The 17,500-nt window shown below is 40.3% G+C and overlaps 2 protein-coding genes across 2 annotated transcripts in view; both read left to right on the top strand.

Moving 5' to 3' along the window:
• The first annotated feature begins 1,649 nt into the window (after positions 1-1,649).
• Positions 1,650-2,980, top strand: LOC138018976 (uncharacterized). The gene has a single exon (XM_068865653.1). The coding sequence runs from the start codon at positions 1,871-1,873 to the stop codon at positions 2,675-2,677; it is 807 nt and encodes a 268-aa protein (XP_068721754.1). The 5' UTR covers positions 1,650-1,870; the 3' UTR covers positions 2,678-2,980.
• A 6,975-nt stretch (positions 2,981-9,955) lies between these two features.
• Positions 9,956-17,500, top strand: part of LOC138020970 (TNF receptor-associated factor 4-like) — a 23,849-nt gene continuing 16,304 nt past the window's right edge. Inside the window, exons 1-3 of the mRNA XM_068867851.1 lie at positions 9,956-10,084; positions 11,340-11,393; positions 16,213-16,301. Of these exons, the coding sequence (XP_068723952.1) occupies positions 10,006-10,084; positions 11,340-11,393; positions 16,213-16,301 (222 nt within the window). The 5' untranslated portion in view covers positions 9,956-10,005. The remainder of the gene's footprint in view (positions 10,085-11,339; positions 11,394-16,212; positions 16,302-17,500) is intronic.

Genomic DNA, 17,500 nt, shown 5'->3' with positions numbered 1-17,500 from the left:
TCCATTAAACAACTATGACAGAAAACGCTATCATTTGCGTAGACCTGCAATGCTCCACCGCTCTTAAATACACCTTGTGTGTGGCACTCGAATTGCCTTCCACATCTGGGACAAATCTCTTCAGTTATTTTTCCTTCGCAGTATTTTTGCTTTAATTCCTGAGCAATGGCTAGCTGGGGATTCTGAGCAGCTATTGGGTCAAGGCTATGGCAATGCAGCTCTGCTTCACGGCCAAGTAAGGCCATATCTCTAGTGGCTTCGTTTTCATAACCAGCTCCGGGGTGGATAATATTCAATCCCATTTCTCCTAAGCTTGATACTACCGCCACCGGGATTTCAAACATGTTAATTAGGCCCCATAAAGCAATCCAGTCACCCCATTCACCGTCCATAGCCATCCTTCTCAGATAGGTATCCCATGCTCCGTGTTTGATAAATTCTCTGAAATGAGTCCCGTCCGGGGTTGTTGGATTACTACGGAGGTAATTTACCAAGTCACATCGCACTTTTGTGGCACTCTGCGAGACCCTTCCGCGGCGTATTAGCTGGTCATTCATTGCATGGAATAGACAGTTCCCATCTTTGGGGGCTGGAGGATGGCGATGTGTTAATCCTGCCTTTCTTAATTCCATGTCCAACCGACTCTTTGGTGATTTACCTTTGTCTGAAGCTTGCTTAAGCCTAGTTTTCATATGTCGGGAAAATCCCAGACGATCAGGAACTAAGTTCGCAGTTTCCCGACCGTCCCAGATTTTGCCGACATATCGGAAAGTCCTAGTTTCCCCCGATAGTGACTTTGGCGAAAAATGGAAAGTGCTCAGAATCCCCAGCTAGCCATGGCTCAGGAATTAAAGCAAAAATACTGCGAAGGAAAAATAACTGAAGAGATTTGTCCCAGATGTGGAAGGCAATTCGAGTGCTACACACAAGGTGTATTTAAGAGCGGTGGAGCACTGCAGGTCTACGCAAATGATAGCGTTTTCTGTCATAGTTGTTCAATGGAGTCAAGGACATGGGAAAAAACAAAACTGCAGTATTGCATGTTGAACCAAAGCTTATAGGCTAAAACATTGCGTTCTAGTTATTAATGTTACGATTGTTGCAAGCCGGGCCCAGGTGGCGTCCTTTTCGCCTCGTCAAAGAGATCAGTGGACCGTTTCTCGAAAGTCCCTAAACTTTTCACATGTCACAATTCCCTCTTCATCTCAAGAAGGGAGAGGGTTTAAGTGTTTCACAATCCGCTTTTAGTTATCTCAAAACAACATGCTAAAAGTCATCGGGACTTGTCGAGAAAAAGGCCCCTGGTCACAATCGGTTTTGAATTGCGTCCAAGTTAGTTTTTGATGATTGTATCCGATAATCAAATGTGGCAAGTTTAAACTATAATGAGGCAGAAACCTGTTGCTAGCCATGCATGATTTAACGCGATTTTAATAAAAATAAGCGCTCTTCACATTAATTCTCCATTCAGACCATTCCACCCTCCATGCCATTCCTCCCTTTTTTTTGGGATCATTTGCGGTTCAAAATGGGATCATTTGCGTTCCGGGATCATTTGCGGTACAGTTTGGGGATCATTTGCGGTTCTGGGATCATTTGTGGTCCTGGGATCATTTGCGGACCCGTACAGTGTCGCTAAACTCGACAGCTGCTCGTATTACGTCACTTTCCAAGAGCTTTCAAGCTTTTTCTTCGTATTTGTTCAAATCCGCTTTTCTCGGAAAAGGTGACTTCATTGTCCTGCGCTTTCTCAGAAACAATGTTCTTGAATTACGCGTGAAGTTTATTTCGATGCAATGGCATTATCTTAGTTATAGGACGAGCTTGACGCAACACTTATCGTAGAAGTGCCTTAAAGAATATCTTTATTATGGCCTCTTGGACCTGTTTTTTAGTCTGGAGTGGGCGACTCTTTTTCTTCGTCTTGGTAGGCCTCCAGGCCTATTCGCTAGCTTCGTACCCTGCCAAGTACAAAAACAAAGATGGTTTCTATGGACTAGTGGCCCTGTACGCTCCTGCAGTGGGCCTGCGGGTTTATATCATGTGCGACGACAGGAAATTACAATGGTTATTTGCTGTCTGGATGTGCTATATCGTTGGATTCGTGATCTTCATCGCGATCATATTTGGAGGCGACAAACCGATAGAAGATAAACTCGACAAAGCGATATTCTTCGGTCCAAACATTCTAAAGATGACACTTTGCCTTGCCCCGGTGATTCTTCTATTGCTTTTGAGTACTGGAACAGATTCCATCAGATACAGAGATCAAATCTGGCAGTTATCCCTTCGAATGGCTTTAGATCTCTTCGATGGAGTTGAAATGCTGGAAGTTATCATCGAAGAAAATGAAGTTTGCCATGGCGTTTCAAAGCCCTTTGAAAAAGCCATACTCTCTTTTGTCTGTATCAGTTTTATCATCTCCCCATTGCAACTAGTTGAGATAAAGTTAAGAAGTTCCGAACGGTGGGGACATCGATATAGATGTAGAGAAGGTTTGCGAACAGCCCTTCAGATCATCGGTGTTAATTGCGTGTTTTTAGGGCTTCGCATGTATCTATGGCGAGGCTACGGAAAAGAAGCCTCCATTTTTATTGCTAAAAATGCTATTGTTATTTGCCTTGGCCTTTTCGAGGTTTGTTCAATGTGTAGATGTTGTGGCTGTGACGATTATTGAGCAGAATTTTGAGTAATCAGTGAGTAGAATCGGTCAGTGATCCGTATAAACTTGACAATCTTCTGGGAAAACCATGGATAAATTTGCAACAATTTAAACTGACTTTCATGTTAACGTGGACATCAAAGACTGTATATATTGAAATATTAGGTATCTTTTTTTCGTATAATAGAAAGGTAGCTGCCTGCGAAATTAAATCTTGAAGCAATTTTGGATTCTTTGAAGAAGAAACTTAATTTGTGGAGATGGAAGAATTTAACTGTTTTAGGCAGGGTCCAAATTGTTCAAACATTTGCTATCTCGAAGTTTCTTTATCTTTCTTTATCTTGCGTTTAAATACCCCCAGAGACTCTGTGTTCCTTATATCGCATGGTAGACTGTACCATAATGTGGCGCCATTGTAGCTAAAGCTTTTTCGGTAATAATTAGTGCGCGGTAATGGAACATTGAGCTCATTTTCAGAGTCCCTGAGGTCATAAGCAGAGTCACGCCACGTAAACTTTGAATACAGATACTCTAGAAGACCGCGATGGAACTTTCTGCAAAGTTTAAAAAAAGATCTCGAGAGGATTCAGAGCTACCTTAAAGAAATCACAAAACTAAGGTGGCTCTCAATCCACTAAACAGAATTTTTTAAAACTTTGCAGAAAGTTTCGTCTTGCTCTTCTGATTACTTTTCAGAAATAAAAAATGGGGGTCACCGAGTTCGTTTTAGAGATTTGAGCAACTAAAGACAAAATAAAGGGTGTTTTACAGGGTTTGCCCGTCGCCACGGTGACATATTACGTCACAATAATGACTGTATCTTGTTCAGCAATAATTCCATTTTCATTTGGTACCACAATATTGCCAATACATGATACAACGTTGTGGTGCCGTTCCTTCTAATAAGAGCGTCACTTGGAAGCGTTGAAACTTGTTCGAGCCTCCTTAAACCGCGCAAAAATATCCCTGTATTAGTAAGCATCACCGAATCTCAAGATTTTAAAGTTAGTAATGACGGACCTTTAAATAGGACATTTCCAGTTTAAATAAACAAGTGTCTCTTTTAAATTAAGGCTTGAAACTTGGTCACTTACTGTTAGTGTTTAGTTAACATAATTTTGAAATCCAAAAAAAGAAAAGATTTGATTTTTTGATCATAGTACCACTTTAACTTATTGTTAGAAATAGGTAGCCAATACTTAGAAGAAACGGGACCCTTCGTTATCGACATCAAAATCAAATTGGCTGTGCCGTTTAATTAAGGGCAGTTCTGAACAAAAGTGATTCAGACCCCGAGTGCTTCGCCTAAACAGCCGTCGAGTTTATAACCTTTCGATTGCCTATTCGGATGCACCGTGCTACCACAGAGCCGAAGAAGTCTCAGGGAATCTCGTCTATTGAACTGCAATACTTGCAACTTTCTTGGCACACCGATCCCTTCTATTCCTTCTACTCTTGCAGCATTAGGAAGTTTCGGTCTTGTGATACCTATTCTAGACCTTTTGTTAAGTGCTGCAGACCGGAATTGAAGGTAAAATTCTTTTCGAGATTGAAACTGGAATGAATTTTCACTTGCTATTACGCACGCGTTTGGTATAAATTTGATTAGAACTGTAGCAGATTTCGGAGTTTTTTGTGAAACCCTTAAAATGTTGATTAGGTCCCGGAGAAGTGCGGTCTATAGAAATTGAATTCTCGAAACAAAAAAATCTCCTTTCAATGAAAAGAAATACCCCTTTTCCTTTTCCTTCGCAATAGCAAGTTTTAAAATGGACCCCTCCCCCAACATTCAGTGCGGTGTCATTTATTCGTGCATCCGTGCCTGTTCATTTTATAACCAATGCAATAATAATAGTCAATGCAATAATAGGCAATCGGTCTTTTGTAGGTATGATACAGTATTAAGTAAGTAAGTGAGTAAGTAATACCTCTAGCATTGCTTGGTTCAAACGAGGGGTTAGAAGTGGAAAACAAAGAGCTTAATTAAATTCCACAGCTTGGATACTATTTATTCTTTGGAATCATAACATGGAGTCGGTGCCGTCGAGGATGGTATGTTTTTTCCCTGAACTGACATTGATATGACCCACCAATTTTCAAAACATCACTAACATTGAAACGTCCGCAACTTGACCTCCAGGCAAACTGCTTCTTTGCAACTGCGCATGCTTAATCTGGTTCCCTAAGTTGATGCCGCAGTTTTGCACTGCGTATTTTTACTGCGCATAACACCACCTCTTAATTCGCAACATTTCCAATATGGGGGCTATGCTCTATGCTTCCTAGAGACAAGAAAGGTTGTTTTCGAAGACTGAAAGAGATTAAACGGAGAGAAATATCTGCGGTTAACTGTAAAAGACCCGGAAAAGTTGTCGAGGAGGTTGAAATGGGCACTGGTGCTCTCTGTGAGTCACAAGTTTCCTCGAGTTACTGGCAAATTGCTTCTTTGAAACTGCGCATGCTTCATCAAGCTTCTCTGCGTTTCAGGTTCAAGTGGGAGAGTACGACTCCATACTAAAATGGCCGATATACCCAAGATACAGCTTTACTCTACTGGATCAACGGGACCAACACAAAGACCGAAAAGACATCTGCGCATACTTTGAGCCTCAACGTATTACACGACCTCGCGCTGACAGAAATCTCGGAAAAGGAGCAAGGAGATTTGTGCTTCAAGAGGACATTCGTAACAGCAGCAGAAACCCATGACCCGGAGCCTACAACTCTACTGTGTTCGTGTAACGGCGTTTTCACAGACCGATTTATTTTTAGATTGAATTTCACGCGTATGAGACTCCCACAGGAGCCCGATGATCAATTACAAGAAATTAAGCTGACGTCATAGGGTCACCGAACCGGAACTGCCTTTGTTTTTTGACATAATTCGCGGGAAGGCCTAGTCTAAAAATAAACCTACTAGTGAAAACGCCGTTTCACAGACGCTGTATGGAAGTTGCACGCTCCAGATGGGCTCCTGACAGGAGTTACTGCAAAGATGACGTGGTTTATCTCAAGTTTGAGGTTACACTGAAGTAGTCTCCACCTGGCTTTTTTAGAGTATGAAGAAGCGATGGCCTATGAAGTATGTATGCGTTTATACGCAAAATATGAGGATTGGAAGGACTCGTCTTGGTTTACGGTCCCTTTGCCTTCTTTTCGAATGGTCAGCGTGGAAGGAAGTCAAGCATGCGCGGTATCACTTAAAACGAAAGACGTTAAATTTCTGGCAAAGGTTGAGAAAAGCGTCTCTAATATTTGTAACCTAAATACCATTAGTCTTCATCTTTCAATAGATCGTTTTCACGTGACGTCATCACTTTCCAAAATCCAAAACTAAAGATCCACCAAAGTTTTTATCCTCATCAGGCATAAGAGGCGGCTTATCTATATGTGTTGACAATTTCACAGCTCAATAGCGTGCTTCGTTTGGAAACCAGAGCATTTTGAATTTCCGGATTATGTAGGTGCGTGACACAAGGCTACGATCAAGTTTGTTGAAAAATATATACTTATCTCATGATTTTGAGCCCTTTTAGAAGTTAGAGCATTAGGAAAAGTGCTTATGTAAATGCTTGTTTTTTCAGTACTGATAATCAGTCGCCTAGATAGCCAAAGTAAGTTCCAGATGTTTACACTATTTTCCGGCCGCCATATTGGTGTACCACTGAGGTACACCAATATGGCGTTTTCATACTGGGCTCTATAAAATTTGTGCAAAACATTTCGACCAATATCTGAAGTTTGGGGAAACGCAGAGGCCTAAAACTGGGACAAGTGTCTTATTTCTTTATCTTCTATAACATAACAATTTCTTAACGTTTTGCACTGGATAGTTTTTGATTTATTTTTTTATTGCGTGACAGTGAAAACGATCTATTGCAAACGCCCAAAAGCCAGCTATAATTGAAAACAAAATGGCCGCTTGTAGTTCCTTGCATGTCGACTAAGATAAATGAAAACACCATGTACACGAGCATGCCAAAATGCAAAATAAATGAATTTTTGAAATTAATACAAAAAGATGGTATTTTAAAAATGACCGAATTTGGTGGAATTTTTCAACATGTTGTATTTGAAATCTTGCCCGTGAAAACACCACAGGCGTTCTTAAGTTTGTTCAATATTCGATGAAGGACTGCTTGAGTTGGCCTTCGAAACATCATTTATCTGGTTTGCCGTTTCCCCCATTCGCCTTTATATTTAAGCAACAGAGGACTTTTTCCTTGTTTACGTAGCCTCATGATCTAAACACGAGGGGGAGTTGAGAGAATTCGAGACAGATAACTGTCTCGGATGGCCTTTTTCGATATGTTAAAATTCAGCTTGAAAGCGGGGTTTAGAGGACACACAAAATGACAAAGGACAAAGACAAAGGAAATTGGATGATATGTTAATATTTTTCACATTCATTCCAACGTTTTTCTATTGTTTTTGTCCTCACTGACTCACTATCAAGATGAATATTGCTATTTCGAAAAAGGGCCTGTTCTCCTAACTCCCCAAGTGTTTAGATTAGGCAATGTAAACACTGAAAAAGGTCCTCTATTGCTTTTATAAATTATTTTCGACAAATGAAGCTAGAACAATGCTGTTTTTTCACTTTTTGATTGAGACAGATTTTCTTGATACACGCTCATATTTCCTACCAGCCAATCAAAACGAGCATCTGACAACACATAACCAATCAAAATCCGTCTGATGTCACAGCCGTGTTTACATTCCTTATCTAAACACAGCTATTTACCAACGAGAGTGCGCGTACTATCCTAGTTATTTATAAATTCCGTTTGGCTGCGCCCTACTGAACATTTTTTTTGCGCTTACAGAGTGTGCCTATGTCACTTAATTCATTGTTTAAAAAGAGGACTGATACGATAAAGATGCAGTCAGCGTTTGAGACTGAAGAAATGCTCTGTTTTCATTTTTTCCGTTGCTGTTGTTGTTGTTATTGTTGTTTTTATATCAATAAATCGTCTAAAAGGCCAGTTTCAAACGTCGAGCTACCGCCGTGTCGAACTAATTTTGGAATTAAATTCGACGTTGGCATGGCAGTAGCCCGGCAACTTGAATTTAGTTCGACACGACAATTAACTTTGACAGGGTCTGTCAGCTGCACGGCACTGGCTCGGCATGGTTTCAAACGTTAATTAACTTAGTTTTAATTAATTTGCAATTTCTACGCATGCGTTCCAGTTGTATACTCAAAAGCAAAACGGCGTCGCGCAGAAGTTTAGGACTGATTCAACTGCGACTCCAGCTGTATTCAAGAACTAAAAAGAAGTCGAAGAAATCAATGTTTCAGAAATTGCCAGTTTCTGTGGTAAATACTCGACATCATCTGTAGATGATCAGTGGATACACATTCGATTGAATCAGAGGAGGAACAACCAAAAAGTTGCCCTTGAGACGCGAAAAGTTCTTTTGAATCTGCTCTCCCTGAACGTATTCAAAACGGTGTTCCACCAGCCAACGTTTCTCTGCAGACGCCGGCACGATTGTGCCACAGCAACCTTAGCGCTGAGTTTCGTGGAAGGAAACCAGAAGAACAATAAATGAACTCACTTTGCGAAAAGATCTTCTCCTTGTAACAAAATGATGTAACATGGACTGTTGTATCAGCTGTCGTTGCCTTCTGGAGTTAAAAATCGCCTTCGCAAACTTCCTCCGACTTTCCTTTAAGCTGCTGTCCTGTATGTGAAGCTGGTGGATGGAAGGTTTGTTTTATCGGTTCCGGCTTTGATTTTGAATTTGGCGCAACTGAATTAAGTTCGACGTTTGAAACCACTCCCATGCTATGGTCGTGCCACTGCCGGGTCTAATTCATTTAAGTTCGACACGGCAGTCGCGCGACGTTTGAGAATGGCTTAACAGATTAAGAAAAGCTAACCTTATTGTCACGGAGCATAGACTTTAGCTTCGCGTGACCCACGGCAACTCGAGTATTTAGTTACAAAAAAGCAAAAACAAAACGCGGAGTCTTTTTAAACATTACTTGTAGAGAGAGACGCTATATAAAATAAAATCCTTACCCGTCAAATTTTGAGAGTTTCGATGAAGCTGTTTTGTTGGTCAACAGAGAGTCAACATGAGTTCATGAAGAAAATTGCGGCAAGGAGTCAGTTATGAACTATCTATAACCATGAAACCTGATTTTTCCTCCTTTGGCATACCGTAAAATGGTTTTGGGGTACTTTTTTTCCGCAAACAACTTCTTATGTAGAAGAAAATCTCGAGTATACGGCAAACGCGAAAATGCCTACACTCACGTAGAAACGGCAAGCGGCAGCCGGCATGCGCAGAAAATGGCGGGAAAATCATGGTCACGTGTTCACTTTTGTCGTGATGCTAAATCTCTCTATTGTCGTTCAGTTGACTGGGAGATTGCCGCAAAAACAAAACTATGCAGCCTGCTGTGCAACTAATTATCCCACAATAGTTAGTGACAGACTCGGCTAGTTTATAACGGAGCTATAACTTAAAGCTTCTGTTAGATGTTGGCCAGTTCTTGATTCAATGCCGTGGCAACCCAGGCATGCTGAACGCGGAAACTGCTTGCAAAAAAATCATCTAATAACAGAATTCTGCCAGGTAATTAGGAAATGTTGACCTTATGGTGATGAAATTAGCCCCCCCACCCCAACTTTTTCCGCATGGAATTGTTTTCTCCTACCTCTCTCTCGCCCCTCAAACTTCCCCTTATCCATGCCAAAACATAGCCTCCCTCCCCCCACTTTCAAACGTTGTCCGTGGCCCCTGTTGGGAAGCTACCTGACAGGATAAATAAGATTTTCCGAAAAGATGCACAGTTTCGTTCCGACTTTAAATCAAAGAATGAAATTAACAAGGAAAAGATCGGAACAAAAAATGCCATTTACTCAGGCTTGTGAATTGGTTTGACGGGGTAATTTCCGATGAAAAGCGAGATAAACCTTTATGCGATTAAATCAATTGTACTGAAAAGTTAATTAACCTGTGGGTTTTTTCCTAGAAGCAAATCCCTTTTCTCATTCATTTCTTGTTGATATTCACATTATCCTTGGATTAATAATTGGTTTGCCTTTCGTTTTAAAGTTTTCCCTTTTTTTCAACTCTTGAGTGAGGCTTCAGCAATAAAGCAATCGGTTAAAAACCAACTGATTAAAGTTGATAAAAACAATATTTCTAAAACAACTGAATTTTAATTGCTTTTTCATTTCGTTATTTGCATGCACGTCACGATTTTCAGAATGTTTTTGTCATGCAATAAATAATTATGCAGAGAAAGGAAACGAAATCGAGATAAAATCTGAAATAAGAAAATCTAGTTGAAACTGTATCCAAAGTAAAAGCAATTTCGAACAGCCATGATTCTAAAAGTTGTAAGTGTTGTAGTTGTTTTAAACCTGGTGACTGGTCTTGGTGAATGCACTCCACTTAAACATGGTAGGTTCCTATCTATTTACCTTAAACTTCGGGATAGATTGTTTTGAATTATTTATCACGCCTGTTTCGTAGCAGTATAGCGAAAATCGATGTTTCGTCGACTTCAAAACCATAACGCCCCTTTTGAAGACTAACTGAAACGGTACAGAACAGAAACGTTATGCTTCAGCAAAACGTTTCTGATTTTCAAGGAATTCTCAGCTTCAAATTTGTTTTACAGAAAGAGACAAAGGTTTTATTGCTAAATCGGTTCCATTTGGCAATGTCATTAGCAAGGGATTTTAAATTTGTTACATGGAATGTTAATTCGTTTTAGAGAGAGGGGGGGGGGGGGGGAATCCCTCCCACTTAGTCCCCCTCTTTCTCGCTCGCCCAGCGAAGAGGAGCTCGTCGAACCTGCTTGTAGCTAGCCTGCGTCGCAGACGGACTAAACCACCGGTATAGTCAGCCGGACTGTATCGTGCAGACTTAACTATTATATCATGACTATACGCGGGCTCGCTCGTAGCTCGGGCTACTGATTTATGGGCTCGAGTAATGTTTTGAAAGTTTTTAATATTTCTCGAGCTTTAATCGAATGCATTTTGAGAACTTTCAAAACATCACGAAATCCACGAACAAGTTCATAGCAAGTTCCGTATCGCACTACGAAACCTTTATTGCACTCTAAGACAGAAACGTAATTGTATTCAAGTGATTATATAATAAAATGGGTTATTCAGCTTAGGGAAGAACCAGGGAGCCTACTGAATCAGTTTCATACTGTATCGGGAGAGAAATGGCAGCGATGATGTGTAGCTAAGACAGCTGACTTTTTCAGAAAGCCAGCTGTCTTAAGTGATAAGTGATCACTGTCTCAAGTGATTTGTGATAAGTTGTCACTATTTTAACGGAATAAGTTATAGCTGAGCGAGCGAGTGCGTAGCACCATTGTGGAGAAATATGGTGACCCATCGGTCCGTCCATACGTTCAACTTTTCATGTCGCACCGCTGAAACCCGCGTGTTTTGGCGGGAAGTTGCATAGCCAGCGTACTGTAACTGCATTTGACAACTCTCGTCAACTGTCATCAACTCTCGCTCGCGTTTGGCCAGGGCTTAATTAAGTCTTATTATGATTTTTTTTTTCAGAGGATTTTCTGCAGGTTGAAAGTAGTATATCTTTTGTTTCATACTTGAGTTTAGTTGCGATATAAATGAATAAATAAACAAGGTCTCTATCATCAGAAACTAAATGTTTGCCCCTTTTGATTCAGAGCGAAAAGACACTTTGAAACCACACAGCACTTACAGGCTGATGTTGAGGACAGGTAATGTCAACAAAATCAATTAGCATTTTGCTGTTTTGTGGAATCTCTTCCTCGTGCATCCAAATCCTTTGAAGGCATGCAAACAGAGTACTCCGGAAGGTGCAGCAACCGGAGAAGTGAAGAGAAAGTGCAGTCTTAGTAATCAAATTTACAGATGGTTAGCTGTTCTCGTCTTCTCCGAAGAGGACCGTAAACCCTTCTCCCCGTCTCTCAACCATTGCCGGTTCATAAATTTTTGTAGGACATCATATAAATATTTCAGAATAAAAAGTAGCGACATAAAAACATGACGTTTCGGCGAAGTCATGTCACCATTATCAAATGTAAATTACTGTAAGTTAGCCTTATATATAGGATAGAGAGAGGGAAAATATATTAGAATAAATGAGGCGGGGAAAAACAAAAGAATGAACAAAATTTGAATAAACAGTTTCGCTAGAATGGAGTCATTTTGAGTGTTCAGAGTCGGTCTCTTTTTCTTTATTAAAAGCATCTCATAAATAAGGCACTCAAACTTTCCGCGGCATTTCTTTAATTGCTCGTGAAGATTGTTGGATATTTGGTTGTGTTTGTCCTTCAGGCCCGGGTTGCTCGAAGCATGTTTAGCGCTAACCAGCGTTAAATACCATGGAAACCTATAGGTTTTGACACCTCTTAACGAACGGTTAGCGCTAAGCAGTCTTCGAGTAACCGGCCCCAGGTTTTTACCGATGACATAATGTCTATGCTCGTAAATGCGCAGGTGCAGATGACGGCTGGTGTAGCCTATATGATTCGAATCACACGAATTACATTGAAATTCATACACAACGCATTGTTGGCTTACAAGTGAGGGCTTTGTTTCCTTAACTTTGAAATCTTCAGAGATTTTCCTACTTGTGAAAAGTGGTTAATAGGCCATTTCCGAGTTCTGGCCTTCCTCATCTTCAAAGCGAGTCTAAGTGCGAAGTTTTTGTTATTAAAATTAGTTTTCATTCATATGTAAACTAGGGGTAATTGAAGCTTAGGCGAGTGCGTTCGATGTTTGTAGGACGGTACAGGTTTGGTACAGGTAGCAACTGAGGGGGGAGGGTGGATGGTTCGTGCGATAGGGAAATGTTATTACAGTGGAACCCCGATACAACGATCCTCGATATAACGATATCCCCGGTAAAAAGATAAACATGCTATGTCCCGGCAAAAGTTACAGTAAAATGTATGGGACAGAACCCCGATATAACGATATTCAATATAACGATATTCCCGATATAACGCTGAGTTCTTAGCGTACCGAGCGTAAAATCTTCCCCGATATAACGATATTACAGCATCAGTACACAGATACAACATCAAATGTTTAAGTTTTGTTTTGTTTTGTTTCCCTTTTACGATTCATACCACAGACTTTGTTGTGTAACCTTGATAACGTCTAATGCTTTGCAAATTGTGAGTCATTTGATACTCATTACAAGTTTAATTAAACAATATGTACAGTAGTAAAAAAGCACATGTTAATTTTACCCCGATATAAAGATATTTTCGGTTATTTTAAGGCAATATCGTTATATCGGGCGTCTCAGTATAACGATACCTCGATATAACGATCTAATTCCACAGTACTGCATCTATGAACGTGACAACTTGTTAGACGTAATCATTAACTATTTATTTGGAATTCTACAAGTAGACAACTACTGAAAATTACTCTAAAATGAAACTATTACTTGCAAGTCTTTTCAGCTTGTGGTATTAAAGACCTAAGATTACTTTTCTGTGCTGAACGCTTGGACAAAATAAATTCAGTTTGTTGATTTCAATGCCGTAAATACGCCGACGAGCGTCATATCTCGGTAGATTTACTTTGTGGCACAACGGCCGCCAAGCTTCACAACTCGGTTTATTTACTTTGAGGCACAACGGCCGCCAAGCTTCACAACTCAATAGATTCACTTTGTGGCACAACGGTCGCCGAGCAAAACAAACCGGTTTGATGCAAGCGCGAGGAGTCGCACACATTTTCCTAGGACAGTGATGAACCATGCTTAATCCAAAGTAAAATTTTACCGACTTCACTTGACAGACCTTCAGAAATCTTTCAGCTCTTTTTAACGATGAACGATGGAACATTATCACACCTCACCAAACGCTAGAATAATGAACGCAGACGACGCACAAATCACCACGTGCGATAGTTCGTCAAAGTGAGGCAAAACGTAACCAAGCGCATCAAAGCGAGGCAAAATTGTGTCGACGAAACTGCAATCTCGAAAAAACTTCCCTTACAACACAAATTAGTTGTTGCGTTCTCGTACCTCGAACGCAATTAGAACTAATTACCATCACAAAAACTTCGCACGTAGACTCGCTTTGAAGAGGAGGCAGAATTGAACTCGGAAATGGCCTATTGTAATACACGATCGATTTTCTTTCCAAGGTCGCTTAGTTGCCTGCGCACGGAGTCGGCGGAGCATTAATATTCTGTCATCATTAAGCACCTGAAGGACAAACACAACCAAAGATCCGACAGTCTTCAAGAGCAATTTATCACCTTAAAGAAATGCCGCGGAAAGTTTGCGTGCCTTATTTATGAGATGCTTTTAATAAGGAAAAAGAGACCGACTCTGAACACTCAAAATGACTCCATTCCAGCGAAACTGTTTATTCAAATTTTGTTCATTCTTTTGCTTTTCCCCGCCTCATCCCATAAACTATTCGAAGAGAGAAGGGCACAGAGTTCTCTATATCTGTATTGTGGCCAGCAGTCCCTTTATCTTAAGTCTCGAAACGTTTCGCGTTCCGCAATTATCTCCTAATATCTTAAAGAAAGAAAGGTGCTCTTAAGTTGTTACCTTCGGAAATGTTATAAAGCCGGGTTTTTGAAACAAGCACAGCTCAGTACATTTCTTTAATTGCTTCAGTTTTTGGGACTTTTGACGAGAAATTGAATGGGCAGCTGGACACAAATAGGGATTTGCTCCGCTCTTCTATGACATTTATCACCTGCATGGGTGTTGAAACTCCTGCATTATGTCAGGAGCCCATGACTAGAAGCTTACAACTTCATTGCATCTATGAAACGGCGTTTTTAGAGACCAAGTTATTTATAGTTTGATTTTCCCGCGAAACCGGACCTTTCCAGCCAATCACAAGTCTTGCATGAGAAATTAATCCACATGGGAATGAGGATTGGCACTCGTGCAAACCAAATCGTATTTGAGAACTCGTCTAAAAATAGCTTGATCTGTGAAAATTCCGTTACATAGACCTAGTATTGGAGCTGTAGGCTCCTAGTCATGGGCTCCTGATTATGTCTATTAAAGGAAGGTGGGGGGGGGGGGGGGGGGGGGGACGGGGTACGGTATTTTCGGGTGTTTAGGGGAAATCATTAGTCAATCACGAGTTTAAAACTTGAAAACGGTAATGTGGAATATTCCTTTACTGATGAAATTATCTTTACACCGCAAGATGGTTCTGAGCAAAAAGGATCTTTATCCAGGCGATTTGCCATAAACTTGAAAAACGTCGGGCCGACATTTTCCAAGACAAATGCAATCCGTTTCAATCTTGTCCATTTGTGTCCATCAATGTTCTTTTTCCTTTTGCTGTATTTCGCTTATGTTGTTCAACAGTTTTAAGTAGTTATTGCAATGTTTCATTCTACTTTCTGGGCATTTTGGGTGTTATGAAATTACACGAGTTTGCGTGACATAGCCAAAGCAAGCACTAAGTGGTAACCACGTCCCAGATCGTTCGCGGACTCATTATTTTGCACAGCGTTTGGAAGCTTGTACAACCTGACCGATCTAACATTCTGTTCACAGATAAAAGTTCAGGTGAAAATCAACGTACTATCAAAAGACCATGCTTGATGGAAGAGTAAGCATGTTTACTTGTTTTGTTTGGTTGTTCATGGCTTTCTAGAACTTCTGTGAATGTTCGGCCCATGCAAGATGCAAGATTTAAGCGACATGTCGTGCTTTCTCTTTCAAATACAAATGGTTCCAACTTTGTCGTTTGTGACTTTATAAGAGCGTTCAAATCAAGGCGGCTTTGCGACCAGTATTTTTCAAGTAAAATATATTTTTACTAAAGGGAGTACGGGTCCAATGCAACACAAGAATAATATTTCGATTTGGAGTAAGACAATAACCGTTACAGTTTTGTGACTTTCAGCTGCATAAAAAGTTTCTATCTTTCTGCTCGATCGGAATGACACCTACGTTCCAAGTCAAATTGGAATCTCGAAACATTAGGTTTTGAGGGGAGGTAAACCTGAATACGTGGAATATGCATCGAGTGCGAGAATCGATCCCGAGACACACTGATGGAGGCTATCATGATGTTCTCTTTTACAGCACGAAGGCAATATTTCTGTTCAAAACACTTCTTCCGTTGAGGCATCTTGCGTATTTTCATTGAGTTCAGCCAGCCAAGCAATTGGCCAAATACACTGCCATGGGATGGGATTGTGTGATCTTCCGTTCTTCCTCAGTTTTCCCTTGGCAATCGAGCCTAACTTAGCCTGCGTGGCAGGCGCTAGAAAGGGGAAGGGAGAGGGAAAAATTGGGCGCGCGCGCCCAATTTTTCCCTCTCCATTCCCCTTTCTAGCGCCTGCCACGCAGGCTAAGCCTAACTGAAGTATTGCCTAATTCTGGAAGCTTTGTTTCTGAGTACTGGCGGGAAATTAAGCTTAATTCTCAAAGGTCCTTTTACAATTCCCATCTCCTAGTTAACAAGGCTACGCTTTTAATCTAAAGGCGCTAAAATTACGCTTAACAGTGTATTTAGTTGATGAATATGGGTACTGATGTTATATATATTTCTCTCTTAATTTTTGTAGTGGTGGAATATGTGAACTTTCTCCAAGATTATGACTCCGTTAAAGACAAAAGCTTCTATCTCCAGTTATTTTCCCATATGCAATGCTTGGTATTTATAATCGTAACTTAGAACATTCGTTGCTTTAGTGATCTCCCTAAATTATCGCTAATAAATTTAAGTATCTTCCCAGAATCGCATCACAAAAAGGAAACAGAGTAAAACGGTCACAGAATGATCACATGTATGTTGAGGTTTGTCAACTTCCTCAACACATCAGTTAGAAAATAAGGGGACTATCTATTTAGGGCGAAAATCTTAGTTTTATTCTTTCTTTGGTAAGCTATTCTTGGTTCTTGCAAATCCAGTATGCCCATGCAAGTTCAATTACTAAGTCATCAAAAGTGCACTGTGCACCCATCAAAAGCTATACTTCCAACTTTTGACGAGACGAGCTTATGTTGTGTTGTAGACCTGACCTAAGAGTTCACCTTCAAACGGCTATTATGTCTAAGTCTTTATAACTCAGTCCAATGCGCGGTTTGCAATGAATACCAAGACCTACCAAGTGTCATCCTTCATTTCACCCGGGCTGGATCGACTGAGGCTTCCTTAATTCTCACCATTTTAGAATACAATTTCTGGTTAAGTTGAGCATTTGCAAAGACGGAAGCCTGTATAAAAGCAAGTCTTAGAAGGGAGTCGAACTCTTCTCCTCGAGATATAGCGTTTGCTTGGCTTTACTACCAGAGAAGATTCTCAGCTTCTCATTCTTGAACCACAGAAGCACTTCATCCAAATTTCATGTACTCGCAATACGTGTTTTGTTATTTTCTTCTTTGTAATAATAATAATAATAATAATAATAATAATAATAATAATAATAATAATAATAATAATAATAATAATAATAATAATAATAATAATAATAATAATGAATCATGAAATCTATGGTTTGTTCCGCTGGCAGAAGTCACGCGTTCGTGCTAAAAGCCTAAAGAAGGGCGTGAGCCATGAAAATAGGGTCATTACCTGTGAATGATATCGCGTGGTTAGAGCCCGCTGACTGCATGGGTTTGAATTAATTGCGGGTTATTCCTGTCACAGTTTTTATCTGGTGAGGGCATTTTTTATTGCAATCTTGTAACCTTGGGAAATTCGTGAAACTAAAAGTTTATGCGACTAATAGTTTTCGCAACGGAGGATTTGGTTGAAAATAAACTTCTAAGCCCTAAACTAACGCCTGCATGGGGGTCGCAGTATCCATCACTTGAGCCTAGGACGTTGTTTATTTTGAAATAATTACACGT

This window comes from Montipora capricornis, chromosome 10, assembly GCF_036669925.1.
Source record: "Montipora capricornis isolate CH-2021 chromosome 10, ASM3666992v2, whole genome shotgun sequence".
Classification (NCBI taxonomy): Eukaryota; Metazoa; Cnidaria; class Anthozoa; order Scleractinia; family Acroporidae; genus Montipora; species Montipora capricornis.
Note: the sequence above shows the minus strand (reverse complement) of the source record. Positions and strands in the feature narration are given on the sequence as shown.

Coding starts and splice junctions, on each gene's coding strand:
- LOC138018976 (XM_068865653.1), top strand. CDS start 1,871: ATGGCCTCTTGGACCTGTTTTTTAGTCTGGAGTGGGCGACTCTTTTTC.